Here is a 13698-nt window from a genome sequence, read left to right as displayed (position 1 = left end):
GAAATTGGAACGACTTTGCTGCAGCATTATCATACTCCTCATCACCGGAGCCCTTGTATAAGAGAATCTTATTCTCATCAAACAATAACTAGAAGAAAACCTGCCCACCACCCTAGACACGGAGACGAGGTAAAAGTTAAAAGTGCCCCTCCCTTAAAACCACACTTCTCTCGGGTCAGGGTTTAGGGTTGGGGCTTGTCTTTCCTTTATACTTCCCTCCGGTGGGGTTGGGCTCTTTAACAGCTTTCTGTGGAACTGTTGGGGGCTACAACAGCACCCACTAGGCCCAACTAGTGTGTTGTAGGTCCAAAATTCTTATCCAATTGGTGTTGATGAAGACAGTCCGACATATTACTTGTATAACACTTATAGAATATTGTGCAATGAATAGAGTTGAAGACTTTTAGACAACAAAAATATGCATTTACTCCAACCGTATGTCAAAACACTCGAGAAACGGAAGAATATCCATTCCCCACTCTACTCTATACGATGTAAGTGATATGGATGAAGGAAAAGGCAGAGTTGCAGCAAATTTTGGGCATTGCGTTCTGTTATATATACTACAATAATTTATGACCAAGAAGAGGCCATTCACATTTAAAATTTAATACCATGGAAAAGCAATCATAACCCAGAAAGACAAAACACCAGCTGAGCTTAGGGTGTACCAATACCTTTGCAAGTCTACTGGTCGAGTAAAGAGGAGAAAAGTAATCCTGTATTCAACTGTTTAATTATCTAGAACGTTATGTCCTCCATTAGTCCTTTTGGCAATAATTCCTGGAAAAAGTGCACTATCCAGGTTGGATCAAGGGACACATAATCTGGAAATCCGGTGACAAACCAATATTCAACTACTTAAGTGCCAAAAACCGGGTCCCTGGTTCAATGCAAAAGCAGAGTCAAGTCTTGAGGTCTTAGCTGCTCCTGGTTTCACCAATTATTTACTGACTTCAAAGGAAACTGAAATGAACTCTAATAACTGCTGTAGAAAGAGATAACTAAAGGAGGATACTTATTATATAATCAGATAACACGACATAAAGTGTTGCAGCAAAGGCAAAACCAGAACAGGTTGATGGAAATGTCTCCACAAAAGCAAGCCACTGTTCAGGTGCCAAAGAGTAAGATTTTGAAGGGTAAGAGAGCAAGGTTGTACATAATTCGCCGTTGTGTGTACATGCTGCTTTGTTGGAGGGATCATGGAGACAAAAATCATCGGTAAAGTAAAATATTCATGCTAGATGTTATTTTAGGCATTAGATTGCAACAAAATTGTGGCACTACTTGTAAAAATTTAGAAACCATGGGCTATATAGAGAGGTTCACTTGCTAGAAATGCTAAAGAAGGCGATGGAAAATACACTCTCTCTCTCTCTCTCTCTCTCTCTCTCTCTCTCTCTCCATTTTCTACTTTTTCTTACTCAGCAAAATAAAGGCTTCTTTATGATGAGCACACTTACCTGCATCTATCTAATCATGACTTGCTAGGTATATTTTCCTTAGAAAGTGAATATAAGATTGCACAGTCCGAAGAAGAGAGTAAGACTAATCCTTTGTGATACCTATATATTTCTTGAGTAAATATTTATTTCAGAGTACAGATATCTGCATTCAAAAAATGAAGATGACTGAGGAAGAAAGACCTAACAGCAAATATAATGACAACAGATTAGGTTGAGATCATTAACAAATTGGTACATGCATGAAGTATGGTAAATCTATAACAGGTTCCGTTGTACCTACAGAGTTCCTGAGGCTAATAACAGGTCAGTTTACTGCATTTTTTTGTAATACATGGACATGCAAGCACAAGAAGTGGAATATTAAGCTCCTTTGTCAACCATGACAGGATTTGAAATGTACTCAAAGTACTGTTCCCTTCGAAGATAGGCAGGACTTATTGCTTTATCTTTGCCTAGTTAGAAGTTGTCTTGATTTTCATTTTTCATTTTCCTTTCTTAATAGTGAAAAACAAAAGGAGAGAAAAGGAGAGACCAGTGCCGTTGAAGACATTTTATTGTGTTTGAGAAGCATGAAGTTGAAAGTTAAGACTAATTGCCATGCAAATACAAGCACTGAATCCCTATGTTTATAAAGACCCTAAATAGATCTCTACTGATTACTACCAAAGCACAACAGCTGAAGCCTACTGCTCCAGGGTCAAGCAATGAGTTCCCTGAAACCAGGTCAAACCAACAATGAGCTCAATCCCAGAGCTGCACACTATAAATCACCGGCAAGCGATTTGGGCAGTTACTGCCACCATATCCTAATGAAACAGCCTAAAAAGAAAAGGTGAACTCTCTACAAAAAGAAAAGGTAAACCCTCTATATAGCAAGTGCACCAAAGCTTTCGGAATGATTTTTGAAGCACTGAAGAAACTAATTCCCAGCCCTCATAACATTAATTCATTGTATACGATTCAAAAATTTCCAATTGAATTATCCAAAAATTCTTCAAAAAAAAAAAAAGAATTCCAAATTAGTAATGCCTTTAATTGATACAAAATTTGACAGTTATTACAAAATCTAAAATCAAATTCAAGAAAATAAAGATCCATTTCTTGATTTAGGGCTTTGACTTTTGAGAAAACAAAATAATCAACAACATTAGAACATTGAATATCCAAAAAGAAAAAGACACAATTAACATTTATTGCATAAGCATTCAAATTCAATCAGAAGTATCAGCAAATTCACCACATTTAAAGTTTTCTTTTTGTATACAAAAAACCCCCAAATCAAGAGGAACAGAAAATACGTGTCGGGGCAAGTACCGAACTTTTAGCGAGAGGGAGACGATATTGAGGAGTAGGTGAGCGGGCGGTCCTTCGCCTCTCCGGGGTTGTCGTCATCATCAGGGTCGGTGGTGGCGAGATTAACGCAAGAGCAGCGCTCCAGAGATGAGAAGAAGGCGGAGACCACGGTGGCGCTGACCCAGCTTGCTACCTCTTCCAGCTTCTCGCGAGAGATCAAGCTCGGGGAGTTGTTTTCGCTGTTATCCATTCTTGTTCTGAAATCGATTTGATTTTCGACAGTGAAAATTGATTTGATCAGGAAGACTTGAAGAGGATTGGAGAGAGGACCTTAGAGCCCTGATGAAGGACTCAGGGAGGATTAGGGCATTGTCTTGTTTCTTTGTCGGTAATTAATTACGATAATTACTGACCAAAGACATGTATCATGTTCTAGATAAACATAGCATGTTCAAGGTTATCAAAGCGCATCTGGTGTAGTGGTATCATAGTACCCTCCCACGGTACTGACCGGGGTTCGATTCCCCGGATGCGCAAACCCAATAATATTTTGCTATTTTGAAGATAAACGTTTAATTTTCTTTTACAAAGCGGCCAATAATGATCTTCTGATAATCATTTTTTCCACCTTATAATCCTAAAAAGAATATAGTGTGTTGGAGGTCGATGTATAGCTAGATGTGTAGCTAATTAATAGTAATCATTTTGCACCCAAGACTGGCTATATATTGTATAAAGTTGGTTCCTACCTCTTGGCCCAATCTATTGGACTACTCAACTGATTCAAGGTGAGTACCGATCAACATCACATCAAGGGAATACGACGATCCAATTACTCGCTTTTACTTGGGCTAAAGAAACATGAAAATTGACTTATTTATAATCAACAAACCAGTCAAACCAGATCTTCAAATGAAAATTTTAGTTTGGAAAACAAATGACAAAATGTTGTCAAAATCTTAGGTAAAGTAAATGCATGTTGCGTGCGCATATGAAACTCGAGTTTCCAACTCCCTCGGATAAGTCTCGAATTGCTGTCGGAGGAGCTGCGCTCGCGTGACGCGGAAAAGCAGGCCTACACGGGCGGTTCTGGCAGATAACACCCGTTTCTCCGCTCGAGCTATAAGTAACTCTCGACCATTCCGTTTTTTATATTTTCAATCCAAAAAACTTAATCTACATCCAATATAGTTCAACACGTAATATAAAGTATATCTGCAATTAATGATACTTATAACTTTATTGCATTAATTACGTAAAAAAGCTTAATTTACCACATTAATTATTAACTATATGTGTTGATATGATTTTTTAATTGACAAATCATATAATCTTGCTCGCAATAAACTTAAAATTTCAACACCTTGTAATTGGTTAGACCTTTCTGGCTCCAATGGCCGTTGATTGTTGAGAGCCCACGTGTACTCTTGTGACTAGCAAAGCCACTATTAGATCGTACTGCTTTGATTTTTCATCGTAATTTTACTATCATAATAGTGAGGGTAAAATATTTTTATTTTTTAAATTTTGATCAAAATTATATAAAAATTTATTAGTTTTCTAAATAAATATCTTACTTCAAAAAATATTTGTTATTAGACATATAAGTTTAACTGTTAGTCAATTGTTAATATTTTCATCAACTTACTAATGTGATAAAGATAAAAAATAATTTTACTCTTAATTAATTTTTAAAATTAATATTATATAATTTTATAATTTTATTTTTTTATTAATTAAAAAAACTCCCAAGAATGGAGCACTGGTGCTCCCTTTCTTGGGGAGCACCGATTGGTGCTCCCTTTCTTTTTTTTTTTTTAATTTTTAAAAAATATAATGATAATTTTTTTAATTAATAAAAAAACAAAGGATATTTTAGTTTTTTCTTAATCTTTGTTAATAATGATTGCATTTTTTAGGCGAAGTGTCTATTTCGAAAACTAATGGATCCGCTTGAAATTTTGATTAAAACTTAAAAAAATTGGAGTATTTTACCCTAATAATAAATAAAAATAAAATTTATTTTTAAAATTATTTAAGAAAATTTAAATTCATTTTTATTTTTTATTTTTATTGTATTTAATTAAGTTATTGTATCTTTATTTTTAGTCAAATAAATGCTTATAATTAATAGTTGATTAATTGTTATTAATCAAAATATTATTTATCAATTTTACATCACGTGATGTTGATATGTAAGGTGAAAATTATCATATGATCATATTATTTTGTCATAACTTTATTTATTCAGTGTCATATAATATAGAATTATAAGTAATATTTTATCAGTCAAAAGAATTTATTCGACTCAAAATAAAAATATAAAAATTTATTTGATTTAAAATAAATAATTTTTTAAATAATTTTAAATTTTATATTTTAAAAATATAACATGCCTATTAAAGGTGAACAAAATTTGGTCAAAATCGAAATAAGTGAATTAATCGATAAATTCGGTTAATTTGGATAAATCGGTTAAAAATTCGTTTTAATCAGTTTTGTTGATTCAATTCGATTAAAAAATTTTAAAATCAGTTAACCGAATTAACCGACTTTGAAATAACTATATTAAGAGGGTTTTTATTACATGTATGCATGCACATTGATTTTCCTATATATATATATATATATATATATATGAAGGGTTAGATTTAATCATCGAGAGAGATTTTTTTACATGTATTAACTCACACATTTTTTTTTTTGCTTATATATGAATAAAGGACTTAGATTTAATCATCAAAAAATAAAAATAATAAAATACACTTTATTTAGAGATTAATATTATTGCATATTTATATAAATATAATCATACAAAAATTATTGTAAAATTAATGAAAAATATGTTGAAAACTATACCATAAGCTTTTGTTATTAATATAACTTATTATATTAACTTATTTTTATATAAGTTATTAATCTTTAATACTATATGTAGCATATTTATTAATATACAACATATAGTTTATACTTGTTGTCAATTTTGCACACGTAAATATACGTATCACACAAACAATATAAATAGTCAATTCATATTATCGTTCCCACAAGGATTTATTTATAATATGTCAAATAATTTAGCCATAAATCTAAGTCAAAGAAAATAAGTAAAACACAAAAGTAAAAAAAGAAACTAGTTATTGAAGCTTCGCAATCTCCATTCTCTTTCAAATTCTCTTGTTTTCTTATTTTGTTCTTAACTTATCTTTTTTAGAGTAATTGCTTGCTACCTCTCATTTAAAACCTCTTAAAAAGGTCTCTTCATATAAATAAAGAATGATAAAAAGATTTCACATAACATATGAAATTTTTAAAATTTTTTATATTTTTTCTAAATAGTCCCCTTAAAATAATTTTTTATTTAATAATCAATGTAAATAAAAAATAATAAAATGATTTCACATATCTCACTCAACTTTAAATTTTTTTTCTTTTAATATATATTATTTTTATTTATTTATTTATTTATTTCATTTTTATTCTATTTGTTCATATGTTCTAAGTTTCTATAAATTTTCTTTCCCAAATTTCTACAAACCATTAACTATATTTTTTTTTGTTATGTCATATGTGGTATCTACTTTCTACTTGTCGTGTTATTCTTTTTTATATTGTGTAGATTTTATTTTCTATGATTTTAATTTTTAAAAATTAATAAAATTTTATGTAGTTTTCAAATATAAGTTGTAGTGTTATATTGTTATTTAAAATTTCATTAATGTATCATTTTTTATTAATCCTGATTATGTAAGAGAAAATTAATTTGAGTATATTTTTTTATATGCTTTATGTTTTATATTTAATTGAAATGAAATTATCTTGAATATATAGTTTTAATTAATTTTGATTATATAAGAAGAAATTATTAATCTTATATATCATTTTTAACTATTTACATTTTACACGTTATAGTTTTATATTTAGTTTCATATTTCTATTATCAATTTTTTAATTGTTGGTTGAATTTAACATATTAGTTTTTTAAAATTTTTAATCCTTATTTTTCTATGTTTGGCTCTCCAAATAAAAATTAATTAGCTCTGTCCCTCCTTAAATAGGCTCCAAATAATTTAATTTTCAAAATCCCATCAAATTTTTATTTTTAGAAAGTAGGGTGACGCCACGGTCATAATTTCTTGGCACCACGCTTCATTACAAGCTTTGGTAGAGTTGTGACACTCCTTTGCTGGCGCCACAACACTATGCTCTCAACCATTAGTATGATGCACCCATCTAGTCCAGCATTGCGGCCACAAATTTACAGTGTTGCAGCGGTGGTTCCTTCAACGCCGCAGCCATGAGTGGCTCTTGGTGGCGACCTTCCTCTACATGTTGCCTTGTGCGGAACTATGGCAGTTGAGCATGTTCCAACACTATTTCTCCCTCGATATGATCTGAACTAAATGAAACTATAAACATAAAGGTTTTAGCCATATCTCTTAACTCTCTAATGGGTTAACAATCATATCAATTGGACTCTTAAAGTAAAAGATATGCTCCAAATACCACATCATATTTAGTCAATGCATACTACTACATTGTTTCGACTTAGACAAATATTTTGAAATTTATCCAATTACAACTGAGCAAAGTGATAAATATAAAAGTTGTAGTCTTTCCTTTTAACTTTCTAATGGTTCAAGACTATCTTAATTTAGAGTTTTGTATAAAGAGATATAATCAAAATATCAAAATATATACAAATAAATCTATTATCATACTTACACGAATTTTCATCAAATGAGCTTTCTTCATTAAATTTATTACAAAAGAAAGAGAAACCAACAATGATTACTTTTAAAGTAATTTAAAATAAAAATAATATAAAATAAAATTAAAATAATTTAAATTAACTACTCAACATGTAATCAAACTTAAACTAAAAAAATACCTAAAATGCTAAAACTTGAACCTAAAATCTTAAAGATTTAATTACTTAAGCTTTCAAAATGTGTCAAAATAACTCTATATAATAGAGTTATGAATACTATATAGACTATAGTTGTGATTAATTTAACATCAATAAATTTATTAAATAAATAAAAAATTAAAATTAGAATTGATAAAAAAATTCTGTTAAATTAGTTAAAATAGATTAAACAGATTAAAGTCAGATAATTTAAAATTGGTTAAAATACTTAAATTGATTCGTTTCAATTAATGTTTTAAAGAAAATCGATTAAATTAATTAATAATATTTTTTAACCAAATTAACCGAATGCTCCGCCTATTGCCAATGACGATTTTCGATGGCCAATCTATCGCATTAGTGTTCGCGCGAGCGGTTGTATCGTGAGTTACAAGTCAATACTTCTTTAGCAAGGCCAATGAATCGCGCGCCCTGGTCAACCTCTGGTCTATATAACGACCTCGTTATCCATTTGTTTTCATATCATCATCAGTTCAATTGCCACAACACCGGAGAAAGAAGAGATCAAGAGAACGAAGAGTGGTCCAGTTTTACCGACAAGCCATTACAAGATTCAAGCTTTTTCGATTTTCGTCCCTCCACCGTTTTCGAAGGTTCATCATATATTCAGATCTCCCCTTTGTTCATTATTTATTGTTTTGTTCTTAAATTTATAGGCGTTGAATCGATACCCATTTACTGGATTCCCGATTTTGCTTTTGATCCATTCCAGCCGTCAACAAATCGTTATCGTTTTGCAGGGTTAATACCCAACGATACAAAATTTGGGCCAAGCAGAGATGCGGCTAAAGTTTCAAAAGCAAGACGACGACTTCGTAAATCTGAAGAACAAAGAGAAGTTGAGAAGGAAATAACGATTGCTGAAGGTCGGTGTCCACGAAAATATGGTGGATCCTTCTACTGCTGCTGAGGCAGCAGAGACTAAGGCTACCAAGGAACGCAAACCTGAAAAAACTCGAGCTCAAAAGGATGCACATAATGCCAGTTGCCGAACGTATCGACTGAAAACTAAGGTAGAGCAATTAATCTCTATCCATCAAATTTCTTTTGTCCCAGACTTATAGCTTTTAATTAATCTTTGCTTGCCATGCTTGCTGTTTTTTAAATACAGAGGAGGCGTGAGGATCTTGAAGCGATGGTGCCAGAGTTGCAAGCTGAAAACAAGAGGATGAGAGCTGAAATCAAGAGGTTGAAAGCGAAGCAAGGTATTGAAATTGAAAGCCAGGAACTAAGGAGAGCTCTTGAGATAGGGGTACCACTCTGCCATTTCTCTCATTCTTTCTTTCCTTTATTTTTTTTCAAGTTCCTATCTTTTTATTGCGTATAAAATCAACATTTTATTATTTTGTTTTAAATTAAATAAATCTTTATACTAAACGGTTGACTAATTGTTATTTGTTAAAATTTCACATATTATTTTATATCACTTGATGCTAATATGATAAATCATAATGGTGGTCACATGGTATTTTCAGCATCTACCTCAACACCACATCAACACTATCTAAACTTAAAAATGACAATTGATATTTATAAGTATTTATTTGATTTAAAATAAAAATTTTAAAATTTAATTGAACGTAATAAAAGAATAAAAATTTATTTAAATTTTTATAAATAATTTAAGAACTTTTTAAAACATTATACCAATTAAGTCAGAATATTTACTTAGCTAAACAATCTAACTTAATTTGAATGACATGCTTAGTAGTTCTATGAAGTTATATAGTAAACTGGTAGTTCAAAAAATATACTTTTTACGCTTTAAGTATAATTGTGATTAATATAATTTTCTTAGTCTGCTAAGCATAATTGATCATTTTGAACTACTAGCTAGTTTTGGTTTAGCTTAGTATGTAATAACCATGATTGAAATAATGTTGAATATATGCCCATTATTATTATAATATGATTTTTGAAACATGGTCTAGGCCTTGAAGTCTCCTAGGGACTTTCTATATCTTTTTATGAGAAAAATCAATAGGAAGAGTTGTGCTATTCCTAAGCCTGACAATACGGCAATACCCGTTTTTAATTTATTTGTGTTATCCAGGGGGCAATTGTGGAACTGCTGGAGCAAATTCCCAGTGCATGGAAAGTCGACGTACGGAAATCTATCATTGTTAAACTAATAATGTTCAATTTAACGATAAGTGCATATATGAGTTTAAACTAAAAAATCTTAACCTTTTTCCAGTTTTACTGCTCATTAATTCATTTCTCTTGAATTGCAGGGGAAAAATTTTACTTCTTTTGACGAGGTATGCGGAATTTCATTGATGAAATAAAGTCCCATGCTTACCTATGAACATGTTGTACGATCTTCCGTGGAGTATTGAACTTATTTCTCTTTTTGCAGGCGCAAACTTGGTTTCTGTCGCAGACCTATGATCAAGGTTCAGGAACTTAATTCTGAAGCTCTTTTACAGGATGCTAATGAATTAATTTTACTACCTTCTATGGCTGATTTTATCAGCATATGGACTTGAATTAGTAATTATCTCCATCCCTTGATCAAATTGCTTGGTATTCTATTAAATGAACTGTTTGCAGGCCCGAACGACACCAACAACAACACAACTGCTTCTGCTGTTGCTGGCCCCTCGTGTGTTGCAAATCATGGCTTGCCAAACAACCCAGATAATAATCCTTCCAGTCATGACCCTGCTGCCGGTAATAAAGCAGGTTTTTTACATTCATAGTAATTGGTTTATCTTGTTTAATTCTTATTCTTCCCTCAAATTGGCAAAGAAATTTACATGTTCCTTGCGGTACTAAAAATTTGCTTTTATGATAGTTAAGATAGCTTCCTAAATTTAGTCGTCCAGATTACTTTCTTGTTAATTTAGGATTTCCAACTGCTTTTGTTGTTGCCTCCATTGTTGCATATCCTGAGTTGGCCTCTGCGTTTGCAGCGCTAGATAATCCTTCTACCAGTGATCTGTTCACTGATCATTACCTTGCTGCCGGTAATTAATCAATCAAGTCTTTACGTTCCATCATATTGTTTCATCTTGTTTACACCTTATTCTTCCCTCAAATTTGCCTTTTGTATTACGTAATTTTAACTCTTAACTACAGTGTCTTCTTATGTATAGCTTCCTAAATTTACTCATCCTTATTATTTTCTTGTAATAGTATAGAATTCCCAACTTCATCTGCAGCTGGCTTCTCCCTTATTGCAGGTCATGAGTCTCCTGTCATGTTTGATGCCCCAAATTATCATGACACCATCAACAATCTTTCCACTCACGACCCTGCTTCCGATAATGAATCAGGTTCTTACATTCATCATATTGGATCATGTTTCTCTTGAATATCTTCTTATATGTAGCTTCCTAAATTTACTCATCCTGATTATTTTCTTATTAATTCAGGATTTTCGACTCCCTCTGCTGCTGGCCCCTCCTCAGGTGCATATCACTTTGATTTTGATAATCACAATCTTTTCACCGATTATTACCTTGCTGGTAATAAGTCAAGTCTTTACGTTCATCATATTATTTCATCGTGTTTACATCTTGTTCTTCCCTCAATTGGCAAACAATTTACATGTTTCTTGTAATACTAGTGACGTAGAACGTCCAGCAAACAATATCTTAAAGCAAGCTGAGTGTCAGAAACTAAAATAAAAACTCAAAAGTCATAAATGGACATATTCATAATTTTAATATTTTTCTTATTTAGTTAGAGTCTTACATAGGAATTATAGATATAATAGAATTTCTTTTTTATTTAATTTACTTGTATTAGGACTCTAGAATAGTTATGTTTTAATTAGGAATAAAATATTTATTTTATTTAAATCTCTTGTTAACTATTCTAGTTGTACTAAACAACCGGATGTAGAGTTTTGTTAGGACTTGAGCCTATAATACTATAAATAGGACCCTTAGGCTTAGTTTTTGAATCATCGAATAATATTAGTAAGTTCTCTCTCAAGCTTGAGTTTAAAGTTTCAATATTTGAATCTTGGTTATTAACCTTAAAGGCATAGTCAGGAGCTAGCCTTCATTTCCACGCTAACTCGCTGCGTCATACAGGATGCTAATGAATTAATTAGTAGTGTCAGGAGCCACTGGGATAGATAATTTTACTACCTTTTATGGCTGATTTTATCAGCAAATGGACTTTAATTAGAGGTTATCTCCACCCCTTGATCAAATTGCTTGGTATTCTACTAAATGGACTTAACTGTCTGCAGGCACGAACGGCACCAACATAACTCCCTTTGCTGCTTCTGGCCCCTCGTTTCCAAATCATGGCTTGCCAAACAATGCCCCAGATAATAACTCTTTTAGTCATGACCCTGCTCCTGCTGCCGGTAATAAAGCAGGTTTTTTACATTCATCGTAATTGGTTTTATCTTGTTTTCTTCTTATTCTTCCCTTAAATTGGCAATGAAGTTTACATGTTCCTTGCAATACTAAATTGGCTTTTGTGATAGTTAAGATAGCTTCCTAAATTTAGTCGTCCTGATTACTTTCTTGTTAATATAGGATCTCCAACTGCTTCTGCTCTTGGCTCTCTCGTTGCTGCATACCCTGGGTTGAACTATATGTTTGATCTAGATGATCATGGTATCACTTATCTTTTCACTGATCATGCCCTTGCTGCCGGTTATCAATCAAGTCTTTACGTTATGTATAGCTTTCTAAATTTACTCATCCTGATTATTTTCTTGTAATAATATAGAATTTCCAACTTCATCTGCAGCTGGCTCCTCCTTTATTGCAGGCCATGAGTCTCCTGTCATGTTTGATGCCCCAAATAATCATGACACCATCAACAATCGTTCCACTTATGACCCTGCTGCCGGTAATGAATCAGGTTTTTACATCCATCATATTGGATCATGTTTCTCTTGAATATCTTCTTATATGTAGCTTCTTAAATTTGGCCATCTTGATTGTTTTCTTGTTAATTTAGGATTTCCAAGTGCTTCTGCTGCTGGCTCCTCCTCTTATGATAGCGGTGGTCCAGGTTTGTACATTAATCATATTGGTTAATCTTGTTTATTTCTTGATCTTCCCTCAAATTCATGTTTCTCGTGATACTAGAAATTTGCTTTTAACTACACTTTCTTCTTTTATATACAGCTTTCTAAATCTACTCATCCTGATTATTTTCTTGTTAATTTAGGGTTGTCAACTGCTTTTGCTGCTGGCTCCTCCTCTGCTGCAAATCATAACTTGCATGCCCGCAAATCTTATGATATCAGTGGTCTTTTCACTCATGACCCTGCCGCCGATAACAAAGCAGGTTTGTACATTCATCATATTGGTTAATCTTGTTTATTTCCTGTTCTTCCCTTTGTGATACTAGAAATTTGCTTTTAACTACACTTCTTTTTTAATATTTAGCTCTCTAAATTTACTCATCCTGATTATTTTTTTGTTAATTTAAGATTTCCGTTCTGAGAAAATCCCATCTTCAAAGGCGGTTTAGAGATGTTGTCTATAAGCTCCTCACCTCCTCAAGCAGATATGCGCAACTCTTCTACGTGAAAAGTCATATGTTATCGATCAATGCTGAATTGATTGTGCGTGCCAACGAGTTAAAGAGTCATCTATATAGTCGCAGAGTGCTTTTTATGTGTATTTCTAGATGTATTGGACCTTTCCCAGTGTTCCTGTTGCTGGTTTGTATGTTGAACTTGTGTTTTTCTGAAGTTTATGTTGTAAGAATTTGTACGGTGTTTGCTAAATAAATGGGAGGTGGATTTAAATTAGTCAATAGCAATTATAGCGTTGGTACTATTAAGACAACTTTGTCCAAATGACTGACAGACTCACCACTAAAGCATAAACGCGGGACACAGTGTAGAAACTGTTCTGTGGTCTCTATGGTGGCTCACACCTGTCTTCCTCTAGAACATAGGGAAAAACTTTTTCAAAATTCAGACACCCTAACACAGTGTTATCTAATTCGTAAATCATCGATCTTCACCTCAACTTTTTAAGTGGGAGGGATGCACGTGCTTTGCTGCTCATATTATGTCCCTTA

General features: G+C 32.4%; 1 protein-coding gene and 1 non-coding gene across 14 annotated transcripts; both read left to right on the top strand.

Moving 5' to 3' along the window:
- The first annotated feature begins 3227 nt into the window (after window positions 1–3227).
- TRNAG-CCC (transfer RNA glycine (anticodon CCC)) lies at window positions 3228–3298 on the top strand. The gene has a single exon. It is a non-coding gene; the product is annotated as a tRNA-Gly (tRNA).
- A 4797-nt stretch (window positions 3299–8095) lies between these two features.
- On the top strand, window positions 8096–13423 carry LOC18606766 (uncharacterized). Of its 13 annotated transcripts, none has more exons than XM_088805081.1 (16): window positions 8096–8285; window positions 8433–8705; window positions 8804–8944; window positions 9746–9796; window positions 9927–9953; window positions 10052–10088; window positions 10246–10365; window positions 10608–10661; window positions 10857–10970; window positions 11070–11105; window positions 11897–12028; window positions 12192–12272; window positions 12430–12522; window positions 12622–12675; window positions 12835–12954; window positions 13100–13423. In XM_088805081.1, the coding sequence occupies exons 2-16, from the start codon at window positions 8577–8579 to the stop codon at window positions 13138–13140; spliced, it is 1230 nt and encodes a 409-aa protein (XP_088661207.1). In that variant the 5' UTR covers window positions 8096–8285; window positions 8433–8576; the 3' UTR covers window positions 13141–13423. The 13 variants fall into 13 exon arrangements, with proteins under 13 accessions (XP_088661207.1, XP_017972698.2, XP_088661209.1 ...); XM_018117209.2 differs by having other exon boundaries at window positions 12192–12311; XM_088805083.1 differs by having other exon boundaries at window positions 8097–8285; window positions 12430–12510.
- Window positions 13424–13698: the final 275 nt, after the last annotated feature.

The sequence above is a fragment of the Theobroma cacao genome, chromosome 3 (genome assembly GCF_053813885.1).
Source record: "Theobroma cacao isolate CCN51 chromosome 3, ASM5381388v1, whole genome shotgun sequence".
In the NCBI taxonomy this organism is placed as follows: domain Eukaryota; kingdom Viridiplantae; phylum Streptophyta; class Magnoliopsida; order Malvales; family Malvaceae; genus Theobroma; species Theobroma cacao.
Note: the sequence above shows the minus strand (reverse complement) of the source record. Positions and strands in the feature narration are given on the sequence as shown.